General features: G+C 54.0%; 1 protein-coding gene across 23 annotated transcripts; it reads right to left on the reverse strand.

Annotated features, from left to right (window-relative positions):
• Nucleotides 1-724: 724 nt before the first annotated feature.
• NFE2L1 (NFE2 like bZIP transcription factor 1) lies at nucleotides 725-13,210 on the reverse strand. 23 transcript variants are annotated; one of them, XM_081027698.1, is made up of 7 exons: nucleotides 13,058-13,210; nucleotides 11,434-11,611; nucleotides 10,596-11,107; nucleotides 5,670-5,852; nucleotides 5,154-5,243; nucleotides 4,773-4,931; nucleotides 725-3,771 (listed from the first exon to the last, which is right to left on the reverse strand). In XM_081027698.1, the coding sequence occupies exons 3-7, from the start codon at nucleotides 11,103-11,105 to the stop codon at nucleotides 2,434-2,436; spliced, it is 2,280 nt and encodes a 759-aa protein (XP_080883824.1). In that variant the 5' UTR covers nucleotides 11,106-11,107; nucleotides 11,434-11,611; nucleotides 13,058-13,210; the 3' UTR covers nucleotides 725-2,433. The 23 variants fall into 23 exon arrangements, with proteins under 23 accessions (XP_080883824.1, XP_080883819.1, XP_080883820.1 ...); XM_081027693.1 differs by having other exon boundaries at nucleotides 5,670-5,885; XM_081027694.1 differs by lacking the exon at nucleotides 13,058-13,210 and adding an exon at nucleotides 12,662-12,763 and having other exon boundaries at nucleotides 5,670-5,885.
• Nucleotides 13,211-15,097: the final 1,887 nt, after the last annotated feature.

Here is a 15,097-nt window from a genome sequence, read left to right on the forward strand (position 1 = left end):
GATCACAGCCCCTGGTCCTACACCTTGTCCAGTTATCTCAGACTGCCAGGTGAACACTCATTACTTGGGCATGTGCTAAGCACCTACCCCCTGGATGGGCATGTAGCAGTTCCAGCAACTACCCAGCACCTTGAAGCATTCAGCACTTCGCAGGCTTGGTATTAAGGCAGGGTTTTTTGTTTTTGAGGGAGAACAGATTCTAGTCACATAAGCTGGGGCTTTACCTTAAACATGGGGTCTAGTTTCCTGCTTTTCTAGTTCCGTGGACGTGCTTGGCATGTGTTGGTCCTGTTGATTTCTTGGGTTTCCACCATCACAGCCCTTGGTGTGACTACTCTCCGATGCTCTGCACCTCTCTGGCAGGTGGTGCGACCAGAGAAATAGCAGTCAACAAGAAAATAGTTTGTCACACGTGGACAGGCAAGGAGCTAGGCCAGGTCACACCACCTAGTCTAGCCCTATGAGAAAGGCAAAAGGATTCCAAATCCTTCCTGAGCAGATTCAGCTGGCAAATCTTGTAAAGAGATACAAAACACCTGTTTGGAAAGTTGAATACAGTATTTAAGACGATTCTTTTGTCTTCTTACTCATTATCAGCCTCCACTGTGCTCCAACCACCTTTCCATGCGAGCTCTGTCTTAGCCACACAATGGCCACTTCTCCCCTTCTGAGGCCTGTTTACTCTCAATTTAAATTCAAGATAGGGAAAAATTGCACTTGAGAATGAATCATCCATTTTATTTTATTGTCATGTGCTCACAGCCTCTCTCTCCTCTCCCTGGCAGGTCACAGAGATAAATTAAAAATAAAATCTACAAGGAAAATAATTTATAAAAGCACTTTACAGGCTCATGCCTTCTATCCCTACTGCTCAGTTAATGTGTTGCCCCCTCCCCCAAGTGGGGAGAAGAATCAGTGCTTCCCCTCAATTCACTCCTACTCATCTGGGGGCAGACACAGTACTCCAGAGCCAGGCAGGGGTGGGGGCAGCAGAGGCAAACAGTTAAAGACACTGGTCCTAGAACCTTCTGGCCACCTTGGCACTCCCCTCTGCCTCCTTCAGGAGCCCTTGCTAAGCTGGGGGTGCGGAGAAGCTGCCTATGGCCAACATCCTGGTGGGGAGGTGCTCTCATCCCCCATTACATGCACTTCTCATTCTCCTATAAACAAACCCAAAAAAGAAAGCAGACAGAGACCTCGGGACAGAGGAGAAAAATCCCAAGTGTTCACACAGTTACACGGAGTCTTTATGGCAAAGAGAACATTTAGCAGCTTTGAATATTAGGGTATCTCCTTTTTACTCAACACAAGCATTCTAGACCCTATAAGTGAATCAGGGCTCAAGCCCTTAAATCAAAGCGCAAGAAACTCTACGAGGACTAGTTTGTTGTTGTTGCTGGGTTTTGTAGTCTGTCTTTTCCAGTGATAAGCCCAGTTATTGGTGGGAGGCCTGAGGAAAGTCACTCCCCAGTGTTGTGCTGAATACTTCCTAGCTTCTCCTTATCCCCCTGCCTCAGAGCAGCCCCCTGGAGGCTGCAGGCCCACACTGGGGGGGGCATTGCCAGCACCCCAGCTGCAGAAGAGCCGGTGGGTGGGACAGAGGGGCGGGAAGAGAACAGCGTTAGCATGCAGGCTCTGATGGGAGTCCTTGGAGCCTCAGCTCAGGGTAACTGGGCAGAGGGAGATGGAGTGGCAGGGCAGTGAGTGACATGCTTGGTGTTGGGGCTGTTGCAACATGGGACCTTGTGACCCTTTCCTGTTCACTCTACCCTTTAACCCTAACCCTCCAATTCAGTGTTGGGTCCCAGTGGCTCCCCTATAATTGAAATATTCCAGGAGATATCCAAGAGCTCCCCTTGAAGAATGCCAAAATGCAGGAGCAGAAAGAGTTCACAAAGCCTTTCCCAGAACTCGCCCTGTCTGTTTCACCCCTCCCCTGGGGTGAAGTGGGGTTCACTCACACCAATGACCTAGTCCCACCTAAAACCTGCTGCCTGGAATCCTGGCCAGATTCAACCTTATCCTGCACGTTTGATTTTCTTCCAGCTTTGATTTTTTTTTTTGGTTTCTTTCCTTCCTTCCTCCCAGCAATGAGACTTTCTACTACTTCCTTCCCTCTCCCAAGTCCCTTTCTTCCCCCTTTGTCGGCCTCCATCAGTGCCATCACCACCCCTTCCCTCGAAGGAAAGGGGGAGGGGTCAGGACCCTGTCCACCCTTTAAACCGTCTGACCACTTCCACCGTCCGCAGTGGGGGAAGCTCAGCCAGACAAGCCTGTGCCTGCCTCTTCCTGTCCACTGACCCGCAGTCATCCCATCGGAGAAGATCTATTGGATAAGAAGGCATTCAAGTCCCCCGCTGTAGGTCCAGGTCCAGGCCCAGCCCTTCTCCAGTTCCCATCTTGGTGAGCGTCAACCCCTCTTCTTCCCCACGCTCACTTCCTTCGGTCCTTTGGCTTCCTCTCCTGCCGCCGGGCCTGCTGGTCGGCCAGCGCCCGGGGAATGAGGAGGACACTGCCGTCCCCAGTGTACTGGAGCGCGTACTGGCTGGGTGAGTAGGGTCGCCCATTCTCGTCTCGCAGCCGCCCAAACACCTCCTGGTACAGGCTCTGCACCTTCTGCTTCATCTGCCGCAGGGACCGGAGGAACTCCACCTTCTCCCGCAGCAGCCGGGCTTTATCGCGCTGCAGATCCTCCACGTCCCGCTCCAGGTTCAGGATGGTGTCCAGCTTCCGCTTGCGGCAGTTCTGCGCTGCCATCTTGTTCTTGCCTCGGCGCCGTATGTCCCGGATGAGGCTCAGCTGCGCCTCGCTGAGCTGGTATTTGGACAGCAGCTCATTGAACTCCTCCACAGGCAGGTTGATGATTTTGTCGTTGGTGAAGGGGATCTTCATGGCTCGGGCGCGATGCTCATCCCGGCTCATCTGCTTGTCCAGGAAGTCGCTCTGCTTCTCCTTGCTGCCTTTCTTGAGCGTGCTGGGTGGTGGCAGGTCAGCAGAGTCGAGCGCACTGGGCGCCATGTTGTACGTGTGGTTGTGGCCCACGTGCTCCAAGTAGGGCAGGCAGGAGAGCGGAGACGGATCCTGGTAGCTCATGCGGCAGAACTTGGAATACTCAGGCTGGTAGCCCACAGCGCCCTCGGCCTCTTCCAGATCCAGGGCCTCAGAGTCAGAGCTGTAGCCAACAGCACCTTCCTCGGAAAAAGAGGAAGAGGCAGAGGAAGAGGCGGAGGAGGAGGAGGAAGAAGACGAGGAAGAACTGCCTTCAGAGCTGCTCAGGGAGGAAGGGCTATGGCTGGAGTCCAAAGAGAGGCCTGAGTCAGAGTCAAATTCCTCTTCCAGCTGGGAGGCCTGCACGGGGTTGAAGCCTTCTTCAATGGCCAGGTCCATCAGGCTGATCTCATCCAGCATGGCTTCATCTAGCAAACCCCCCAGCGGGTCAGGCAGCTCCGGGCCTGCTGTGTCATTGGCTGTGCCGTTGAGCTGGGGTGGAAAGAAGAGGCCAGCCAGGTTGGTAGAGCCAAAGGTGGAGTTGAGGTTGGTGGAATTGCTGGGGACCAGTGGGAGCAACGTGGAACTGTCGGCCACAGGCAGGCTCTCCACCTCAGGGCTGAAGAGCGAGAAGTCCTGGCTGCAGCCCCCCAGGGACGCCTGATGCAGGCTGACGTTCTGATTGATGGGAGTGTTAGGGGCAAGGCTGTAGTTGGCGCTCAGTGGGTCTCCAGGAGGCGCACTGTACAGGATTTCACTTGTTGATGTGTTCACTTCCATGGCCTGGAAGGGGAGAAGAACACCACCTTTCACTCACAGCAGACTCCCCAGGCACCCAACACAGGCACAGCTGCATGGGTGTAAAGGCAGGAGACTGGAAATCAGAGCTCACAGCATCAGCTCCTGGCCCCGCTTGGTCCACCAGGCCTGGCAGAGATGGGTTCCTCTCTATGGATTCCACCTCAGTGCAGGACTGACCTGCTCATGTTTGGCCGGACTCCCCCATATTGGAAGGAGAGTGAGAAAACACCTAACACTGACTACCTCTTCACTACAAAATCAGCACAGTGAAAAGACCAAGCCTCCGAGTAAGAAAACCTAGCTGCACCACTTGCTATGTGACCGTGGGCATCTCACTTAACTTCTCTGAGCTTCCATTTCTTCAACTTTCAAATAATAAAGAGCGGGCGGCAGGTTGGCTCAGTTGGTTAGAGCACAGTGCTCATAACACCAACGTCGCGGGTTCGATTCCCACATGGGCCAGTGAGCTGCGCCCTCCACAGCTAGATTGAAAAACAAAAAAAAAGAAACAAAAAAATACAACGACTTGACTTGGAGCTGATGGGTCTTGGAAAAACACACTGTTCCCCGATATTCCCCAATAAAATTTTTTTTTTAATTTAAAAAATAATAAAGGGCTGACTAGACGATTGTGAGGGCCAAATGAGATGCTATACAGCACTGCAGGAATGTCAGCTTTTATTAATGCTAACTAACCTTGGAAGTACCCAGTCAAGTGATCTGCTTGAAGGAAAGGCAAGCAGCACTCTTAATAAAAGCAGGTCTGCTGTAAAAGGCTCAGCCCCGGGGTTTTAACCCAATCTCCCCACTCTTGACTCTGCCCTGCTGCCCCAAGGAGACGCCTGGACAGTTACCTCTCAATGTCCCGCACTTTCCTATGGATCAGACAGTATTATTACTCTTTCGCTTCCCAGAGGCGAGTGCTACGACATTCCACCCCACACCAAGTCCGGTAGGTTTGTGCCCTGTTCTGATAATCCTACCTGCATCTCCATGATGGACATGAGATCTTGCCACTGCTGTTCCAAATCAAATGGCGACTCTGTCCCCGTCAGGAGAGGAGACAAGAGGTTGTTTTGAAGACCTGGAGGCTCCCTCTCACTAGGCACTGCTTCCGTTAAGCTGGAAATGTCTGCTGGAAACTAGGGCAAAACACAGAGGCTTTAACAGAGAAGGAAAGCCCAGCCTTCTGCTTTCCTCCCAGAGACTACCACCTGAGGTCTGTTTCTTCCTTCCTCTGAGTTCACTCCCAGCAGCCAGGACAAGGCCAGCACCAAGAGCTAGCCCCTCAGGCCGCCAAGAAGGGACACAGCGTGTGCAGCTGCCCTGCTGGCTTGGGGGGCTCTCCCTGGAGTCCTGCTCACCTCAGCATTCTCCCCAAAGGGGCAGGTGGCCTCCAGCAGCCTAAGGCACTCTTCCAGGGACAGGGCCGTCTGGTCCTCCCCATCAGGCACCTGTGGCAACAGCAACTGTAAGTCTGACTGACCTGGGCCTTGGCTGCCTGCGGGCTGAAGCCTCTTCCCCAGCCTTTCCAGGGGGACGCTGAAGGAGGGCCTGCATGGTTGCAGGCCTATACTCTTCCTCTATTCCCAGCTAATGACTGACCCTAAGTCCCAAAATCCAGGGGAGGAAAGGGAAAGGGAAGAGTCCTGACACAAGCAGGAAGTTGCCAGGTGCTCTGCCTTCTCTGTAGTGTTTGTTGCTAAGGCCTGCTCCCTCTGCTTCTGTTCTGCTCATCCACTCCCCCTTCCTCAGCCCGCTCACTGTGACTTGGAGACCCCAACCCAAAAGATACATTCAGGTCCATCCCACAGACACAAGCTGCCTTCTCTAAGGAGAAGTTTCTGGGAGTTTCTGGGAGTGAGAAGAAGTGGGAGTACCTGGGCAGGGAAGCTCTCCCCAGTTTCTCCATCCACTAGCAGGTTTCGTGCCAGAGCTTCTGCGCCCTCGCCTGGCCAGGTGTCCTCCTGCTCCGCTCCATCTTGCAGTTCCTTATCCACATCCTGCTCTTTCTGGCGATGACTATAGTCAAAAATCTCACGCCCAGCCCCCAGGTCAATATCCTGTCGCCAAAGGATGTCAATCAGATCTATGTCCTGAAAGACAGATCACCATGACTTTAGCTGTCAGGTCCAGGGGCACCTCCCTACCGGCCCTGCGCCTCGGATGTCCCTCCTCGCCTCACTGGGTGCGTCCCCTCCTAGCCCTACACCTGCCAGCCTCTAGTCCTTGCCCTCTGTACCAGCAAGGCTTCATTCATTTCCTGACACCAGCCTCCAAAACAACCAGAAGCTAGCGAAAACCACCATACAGGTCTGTGGGCTTAGGATCTGGACCAGAGACAGCCGGGCCAAAAGGCAGGGCCACTCACCACTCAGAAGGAAAGGGGCTGCAGGAGTCATTTCTCATTTGGGGAATGGGAATCCTTAAAAGCTGGGTTTGTAGGAAGCGGGCCACAGCAAGCAAGGGCGAATTGTCATGCAGAATTGCTTCCAGGTGGCCAGGCTTGCATCAGCCTGTGGTGCCATTCATTTGCATAAAGGGGTGGGGTGGGCTGGAAAGGAAAATCCCTGCATTTACAACCACCTGATGCAACCAATGACAACCACAGGCTGTCTCCAGCCCTTCCTACAGCCTATTCCCTCTTCCCGAGCTGAGGAAGGAGTAAGGCTGAACACCCACAACTCGTAAAGCCCAGGCTCACCTCAAGGTCCATCCCTGCCAGAATCCCCACTCGCAGCTGATCCTAGCAAGCTGCCTCGATCCCAGGAGAGCCTCAGGCAGTCAGCTGATCCTCTTGGGCACCCCACCCCTGCCAAGGCCAGTCCCATGGTGCCCCCTCACACACCAGTGCTCTCATTCCCTTCCTTACCACACCCCAGGCCTCACTGACTCCCCATCAATCAACCCACTCAAGGACACAGCCCCCATCACCACTCGGCCACAACTGCCGCCTCGGGTACCAAAACACCTCCCTCCTGGTGGCTCCTGATCAGTTCTGCACCAACTGCCACCCCCACTTGCCACCAGCATAGAAGCCCAATAAATAAGAGCCATTTGGGCTTCCTACACATGCTCCCCCACCCCGTAGCTGAAGACACCCTACACTGTTCCCTTCCATTCACAGGTTAAGAAAAGCAGACACTTTCCAGAAAGCAGTATCTTTAGACCCTCCTCCCTAGCCCTGACCAGGTATCCCTTTCCCACCATAACCCTCCCTGATCCTAAGACCTCCCCCCAGGTGGATCTTTCCCTTTAGTCTCCCCACATACACCAACCTGAACAGAAGCCCTGGACCCAGGAGCAGAGGAGGGCTGGGCCACCCGGTGACCAGCCAGCAAAGAGTTAAGGGGCCGGCTCCCTTTGGCAGGGCCCCCACCACTGTGAGAGCTGCGGTCCAGGCGGGTCATGGTCTGCGAGATGAGCCCCAGGGCAGCTGGTGCCGGGAAGCCGGACAGGGGGCTGCAAGGAGCTCTTGGCTTGCAGGGAGCACACCAGGCTGGAAGGGTGGCCCCGTGCTAGCTCCGAGGGGCCCGAGGAGGTGCCCCGCCCGTGCAGCTGCCTGGGCGGCCCGGCCCAGCCCTCTTCCTCCATCCTTGAGCAGCCCCCTCCCACCTCACAACCCCAGTTCCACTCAGGCGCCTGGCAGCCCCCACCCTAAGCTCACCGCAGAGGCTGCAGTGAGATGGGACTCCCACCCCATGCTCCGCGCTCAAGCTGCAGAGGAAAGCAAGCTCCCTCCTGGGCCTATCCTCCCACTCCTCCCTCTCCCCCTCCCCACGCCCCCCAAACTTGTTACCTAGGCTGCAGCAAGGAGCCAATCCCCTCCCCCCCACCCCGCAGGTCACTGCTGAGGCTGCAGAGAGCCAATCCCCTCCCCCAGGTCAGCAGCTGGGCTGCGGAAAGAGCCAATCCCCTCCCACTGTCGTTACCTAGGCTGCGACGAGAGCCAATCTCCTCCCCCAATTCTCCGCTGGAGATGCGGAAAGAGCCAATCCCCTCCCACCGCCTGTTACCTAGCTGCAGCCGAGAGCCAATCTCTGCACCAGGGCAGCTGGAGAAGCTGCCGCAAGGAACCAGCCCATCCCTGGGCCGCCTCCGTCTGTCTCCTCAAGGAGACGCACCCAGGGGCGGACAGCCCCACCCATCCCAGCCAGCCAGCCGGGTGGCGCAGTGAGAGCCCTGGGGGGAAGGGGTGCCACTCTCCCTCCAGTCGCATCCTGCTTGCCCAACCCACTCAGGACTGGGTAGACACTCCTCCGGCAGCTACTCCGGGAATCTAAGTTCTTCCCTGGAAGTGGAAGGAGTTTTCCCGTTCCTCGGAGGGCTGTGACCAATTGTCCTCAAGCCCAAACAGCACAAGCCAGGCTGGGCAGGAACCCAGTGCACCCAGACCCACTGTGAGCCAGGGGCTTTGTCACTCTACAACAGTCCAGATGAGAGGAGGGAGAAAAGCCATTTGCACACACGCAGCGATGTCACTGCTGGCAAGGCCTAGCCCCAAGCAAGAGGGAGACGAGGCTGAAGGCTGAAGGCCAGAGCTGACGGAGACAGGTGTTCCACAACGTCTTGGCCGCACACGTGTCCCCCACCCCCCCTTTACCCTAGCTTTGTTCAGGAGCATTCTCTGCCTGACCCCCTAGCCCACATCTCTGAAGCAGGAAGGAAGCCCCTGACAGAATCAGGATCACAGTTCTCTCATCCTCACTGCTGCTCCCCTTGAGCCTAAGGTCAGGTCAGGGACAGTATGTTCTCCTTGGTCACAGACTGCTCCTCGCCTGTAAAGAGCTGTACACAGGCCACCTCTGCTCTGGGCAGAGTGCCAGCCTTGAGGGGAATCCTATCCCTGACAAGGGCCTGGGCTATGGCTGTCCATCGAACAGGCCTGGCAGTGGGGGAGCGCTGTCACCCCAGGGATAATACCAGCTCCAGCAGTGCCTGTCACATGCTCTGGACCTGAGTATTTTTATCCCTGAGTTGCTGAGGAAATGTTGTTCTAGACACATAATCTCCCTTCCCCCATACCCAGCCTGGGCCCCTAATGCTGACCCACCCCACAGCCCCTAAAGGGAGCAGTGAAGGCCTGGCCTCAGGGAAAACACAACCTTCATGAAGGCCAAGAAATGGAGGAAAGCAGGGTCAGAGTCCCACCCCATTCTGCCCCAACCCATCCACATTATATCCAAAGCACCCCATTCCAGGAAGGCTCCCAGCAGGAATAGGAGCTACCCCTGCGGAGTTCCCAAGAGCAAGCCCAGTTACACCCACTCCTTGGGGAGCTCCACTGGGGCGGGAGGACAGAAGAGCGGCTGGAAGGCATACTTCTTCAGGCCACTGTGCCAAGACTGGAGCCCATTTGAAGGGAAAGGACAGAGGAAGTGGAAGAGAGGTTAAAGTTTCCAGTGGCACTGTAAGAATCTAAGAAAAGAGGCACTGAAAGGTAAGGAATGCTCATGACTCCCATGCTCAGATAATTCTAGAAGCCCTTAAGTAGATCCAGTATGAGCCAGCTGAGCAGGAGAGCAACCTTGGCATTACTGAAATTTGGGGCCAGATCAGTCTGTCCTTTAGACTGTCTTTTAGGGGCTGATCTGTGCTTTTTAGGAAGTTTAGCAGCATCTCGGGCCTTTCTCCATTAGATGCCAACAGCATCTCCTCTAGTTGTGACAACTTAAACTGTCTCTAGATATTGTCACATGTCCTCTGGGGGGCAAAATCACCCCCAACTGAGAACCACTGGGCCAGTGGAAGCCACATGCTTTGACAGTCACTAATATTCAGAGAACTGAGTTCAGAAACGGGGTCAAATGCAGGATGGGAAGCAAAATCTGGTCTCACTGAAGGGCAGGAAGAGGCAAGTTCCACAGCATCTGTAACACTTTTTATATCCCATCTCCCACCCCCCCAAGACTCAACTCTGGAAAACCCAACCCAGTGCAATGCAGCCTTCTCTTTCCCGAACTGCAGTGGACTTCCCCCCCCCACACACACACACCAAACTGCTTGGAGCTGAGTGGCAAACCAGGGCCAAACACAGAGCGCAAAGCCGTCTTTATCATCATGGTGGTGGGGTACGGACAGCAGGCGCCGTTCCCGTCCTTAAAGGCAACTGCATCACTTTCTGCCCAGAACAGTGTGACAGCAGCATTTCAGGAGGGAAGGATCTCCGACGGCTCAAGGCAAGCTGACTTAGGCAGCAGAATGCAGTTTCTCATCTAACTCCCAGCCCTCACCTCCCTACTCCCTGTAGTGGACCTTTAGCAATGATAGGAGCCTTGGTCCCCACTGGGCCAAGAATAACTAAATCTACCCCTTGGCTCAGGCCCAGGACAGCAGACTTATCAGGACCTTACAACAGGACTGACCACAAAGGAGAACTTCAGGATATGTATGTGTGTTTTGATGTGGGGGGAGGTACACGGCAAGATCCACAAAGTATTTGTGTCATAGCAACAGATATAAACCGCATCAAAGCCCATCACAACATGACTCCCTCCCCCACCCGGGGCCTCCAGGAGTCATGTTGAAATCCAAGCAGTAAACACACTGGCATGTTCTAGGAACCTCCCACTGCCCTGACGGTACATTTAGAGGTGGGTCAATGGTTCAACACAGGAAATGCTCCCAGCCCCCAATCCTAGTCAGACAATTCAGCCCATTTCTATCCAAGAACAATGCCTGAGACCCCCCTGGAACTGCTCCGGTTCTTTACAGGGGTTAGTACTATGACTAGAGTCCTCCAGGACCAGCCCACACCCCCCCCAACCCCTGACCCCTCCCACTCACCCCTCCATGTGGCCACTAACCTCTTTGGTTAAGTCTCCACTGACTGGAGGGGCTACAGCCCCCAAATCCTCCAAATCTTCACTGAATCCCTGCTCCGTTTCGCTTTCTCGCACCCCGTTGTCTGTGCCTGTCACATCTTGGAGGCCACTGGAACTCTCGAGGGCAAGGCCTGAGCTGGGCTGGCTGCCAGAGACAGACCCCTCCGGATCCCGGTGGACCAGCCAGGCGTTTACCTCAGTGGTCGGCACCTGGAACCTGTCCAGGGCCCTCACCTGACTGAGGAGCCGCCGGGCAGTGAAGTAATTGTCCAGGTCTATGCTCTTGGGGTGGATACCATAGCCATCCAAGGTATTCCTCAGGTTGTGGAACTGGGTCTGAGTATAGGCAGAACTGGGCCCCAGGATGATCTCCCGGAGCGGGGGAAGCTGTGAGGTCAGGTAAGTATCCACGTCCACCCGCACCCCAATCAAACTCAGCAGAATGGTGAACTGGAGGAGTCCTTCCGTTAAGTATTTCTTCAGAGAAAGCATTGCTGAAGGACCAGAATGTTTATGCTTTTTGGTTTTTAAATCTTCCAAAAGACAAATCAAGGCCACTGCTCTGCGGCTCCAGCCAGCAAGTTACCCCCCTCAGTGCCAAACCCTGTACCCCACCCTGGCAGAACACAGGGCCTGAGCTCCCTGACGGCCTCACAGGAAAGCACACCCCGTGGAGCCAAGGCCACACTCCAGACCACATTCACTTCTCCCTTCTCAACACCTCACCTCTGAAAGCACAACTGTTCCTAACCCAGTCCAGGCCCTCAGGGCCCACGTGACTTACTGTCTCCAGTCCACATACAGTCACTTCCTCACTCACATTAGTTGTCCTCTCTGTAGAGTCCACTGCAGGCTGTTCTCAGGAACAGCTGATGGATTTTTTTTTTTTTCCTTCTCTCTCCTAAGGTTTATTTTCTTTGGCTGGAACTACAGGCCTTTTGTCTTGGGTCAGAGTGTCCCGCCTCCTCCACACTTACCAGGGGGGTTTCCAGAGAAACCTGAAATGGGAATCACAAGAGCAACAGGGTAAGATTCCATAATTTTCACACCATGATTAAGGCAGAAGGTAGGAAACATATTATAAGGCCACTCTTACAGGAGAAAAAAGAAGTCAATTATTATAGTCCTCCCCCCAAAACAAAAAACCTGTTATGGGCAGAACAACTATGAAAGGAAGGTATTGCTAACAAAGGATCAAAGGATCCCTGTCTCTGTAGATTAAATTTGCAATACCCTGCGAGGTAGCTTGTTGTGGACAACCAGACAATGCGCAGGGCATCCACAGTATTTTACCTGCTGCCTGATTTACCAACCCTCCCCCCAGCACCCCATACACTCACTACCTAGCTTCTATTTTTAGCAGAAGTCCATTTCCTATCTTAAAGGATAGTTGGTTGTCCATCTCTCAGGAGAAACCTGCCTAGTCCTTGTCCCTTCCAGTGCTAAAGGGGAGGAAGAGATTATTAACGGATGAAAGAGTAAAAGGACAGGAGGCACACGCTTCAGAAAAGGATACTGCCGTTTGTTTTCCCAACTTTCACATGTGATTTCCCTTTCCCATCTCTCTCACATTAAAAAACGGAGCGGGGAGACTAAGAGGGATATGAGAGGGGGAACTGAGCCAGGATTAGTTTTGGTCCAGAATTTGCATCGGCAGGTTTGATTTTCATTCACATGACCTTCTGAGCCAAAACAGAAGTATATGGGCACGTTCTCAACCCAGATAGCCAAGTGGGGAGGGGGTAAATCTGCCTTTCAATTCTGGTTTCTACTTCTCAATTTCCATGAACCTTGTAAAGGAAGGCGTAGCTCTGGTCAGTGTTGTGACCCCCCTACCAAGAGGAGGTCTCCACACCTACACACCCTCGTTTGGTTCAACACAACTGCGACCCAGAGATCAGGCTTACACTACCCTCCCATTCTCTCACAATTTATTACTAAAACCTCCCAAGAACCAATTAAGTTCGAGCAACCGGCCAAGGTCCCTTAAAGATCGAGTCAAGCCAGAGGCCTCTGGTCTGAGCCCAGTCCCACCCTGCCCCGGATACCGAAGTCCGGCTGGGACCAAGTCGCCATGCCCGAGCGCCTGAGCTTCTATTCTAGCCTTCGGGAGCAGCCGCGAACCAGTGTTACTTTCCTGGCCTTGACCCATCCTTACCGCCAAACCCCACCCCGCCCTCCGTCTCTAAGGCCCCACCCCGCGCCCAAGCCCGGGCCTAATACCACGCCTTCCCGTGCCCTCAGACCTCTTCAGTCCAACCCACCCGGGAGCCGGCTTTCCCCCACGGCCTCGCGGCCTCTCCCTGCCAGGGCTAGGGTCCGGCCCCGACGCAAACCCCGCTCCCGCCTCCTGCCCCTCAGCTCCACCCCGCCGCCCTTCACCCAGAAGCCTCGGCTGCGCGGCGCAGCGCGCCTCCACTCAGGGAAAGGAATATGCCTGATACCCGCTGCTGAGGTCGGCGTCCGCCGCTGCCGCCACAGCAGGCCTTCAGCCCAAGTCCCGGCCTTGCCGCCGCCACCGCCGGCCGGCCTAAAGCTCCCCAGCCTCCGCTTCCCTCCTCGCCCCCACCTCCCACCTCACTCGGAAGCCCGCCCTCCGCTGCCTAAACGTTTCTCCAATCAACGAGCCGAGATTGTGGCCGTCACCGGATGTCGCTTTAATTGACAGCAAAGAGAGCCCAATGGCTGAATAGACCCTCTCCTCCCTGTCCCGATTTCCCAAGACTGACATGTTCCACGGCCCAATGGGCGTCGCCCCACAGCGTGGGTCCACCAATAAGTAGGGTGAAGGCCCTATCGCCCGGCGCTCTGGATTCTCCGCTGTGCGCTGGCCGTATGGGGTATTACAGGCCAGGCGCCGAGCAATGTGTGCAGGCTGAGTGCTTTCAGGGCGTTCTTCAGCTGGGGGATAGGGGCTTAGGACCGGGGACAAGAGCCAATATCGCTCCCGGAGCGCGAGATCCGCCCCCTTGAGGGTTCCCACGGTGACTTGCAAAAGTCCAGTGAGAGTCGAGGGAGCCGAGGCGGGGGTACAGAGCATGTGTTTCGCATGGTAGCGACGCTTATGTCGCCATCTTGGGTCCTGGCAGCGGAAACCCCTTTGCCAGCTTCCGCTCTATGACGGCATGGCGGAATGCCCCTCCCCAGGCAGGGAACGCTTCACCCCATGTCCTGCATGATGGTCTCATCGCAGGAATATCCCTGGGGACGGGTTGTTACGACGGTGGTGGGACTTTGGCGGTTTGAGGGATATGTCGCGACTAGCGATTTATGTCATAGTAGAAAAACCCTGAAGAGCTCCGACTTTCTGGTTTTCCCCGCCCAACCTCCCTTGGAGCTTAGTCTATCTTTCAGGAACTTTCCTTAGTTTCTAGTGTTCTCAAATCTCGTCTAGCCAACATCTTTGTCATTTTCAAACAATGTTTTTCCCCAGCATCAACTTGGGGGACTTGTTAAACCTGCAAATTCTGAGGCCCCAGTCTAGAGATTGATTCACTTACCCTGGGATGGCAACCTGATAACTTACCTGATTATTAAACGACTAGGGTAATTTTAATGCAGCTGGTTGGAAGACCACATTTAGGCAATCACTCAGAGTGTGTAGTACGTTGTTCCCAGCTGTGGGACAAAGAGGCATTAACTCAAATTCTTGACTCCCGGATAGATCCTAGTAAGCTATTGGTTCTTGCAGAACTAAGGACTAGGAGACCAACTGATAACTCGTTAGATTAAGAACATCGAGTCCATCACGTGTTTGGAGAGTTAGGAGGCTTAATTTGGGGTAGTTTACAGATTATAAAGTACTTTAACCATGTAGAGATATACAGCATCCATTCATTGAATCCTCAGAAAACAACGCAGTTACCCATTTCAAAGACTGATTTAAAGAGCGACCGTTTTAGTTATTTTACTATTTGTCGCTCATTAAATGCTAGAGTATAAACTCCATGAGGACTAGAATTTTGTGCGTTAACTTTGAGTCTTCAAAACCTAGAACAGTGCCCGGAACTTAGTACTGACACTTAATAAAAATTTACTGAATAACTGAAGGAGAATTCAAGCAGGCAAGCCTGTGATTAGAAGTTCCTGTTAAAAGAAATAAATACTGAAGGTGATACGGTTTTGAAGGATATGGCATATCACCAAGGAAATGGGAGACTGTTCAGCCCCTGAATTAATAAGACCAATAAGGTAGTAAATACTGCTTGTGGGGACAGAGCCAGGAGTGCAGTTTCCAGGCTCTCGGCCTCACATGGAAAGGTACTGGCTCGGGAAGTAAATGGCCATCAGCTGTGGCTATTTGGCCATCAGCTATAACCAGTGAGCCATTGGCCACTAATATAACTGCCATGGCTACACTAGCAGTGGGTGGTGGCTGGCAAGTGCGGATTGCAGTTAGCAAGTGAGGTTGGTTGGCAGAGAAGTGGATAGCAGTTTGCAGATTGTGTGGCTCCTGCTTCCTGTGTCTCCAACCCAGCCGCCAA

This window comes from Rhinolophus hipposideros (genome assembly GCF_964194185.1).
Source record: "Rhinolophus hipposideros genome assembly, chromosome: 20".
Taxonomy (NCBI): domain Eukaryota; kingdom Metazoa; phylum Chordata; class Mammalia; order Chiroptera; family Rhinolophidae; genus Rhinolophus; species Rhinolophus hipposideros.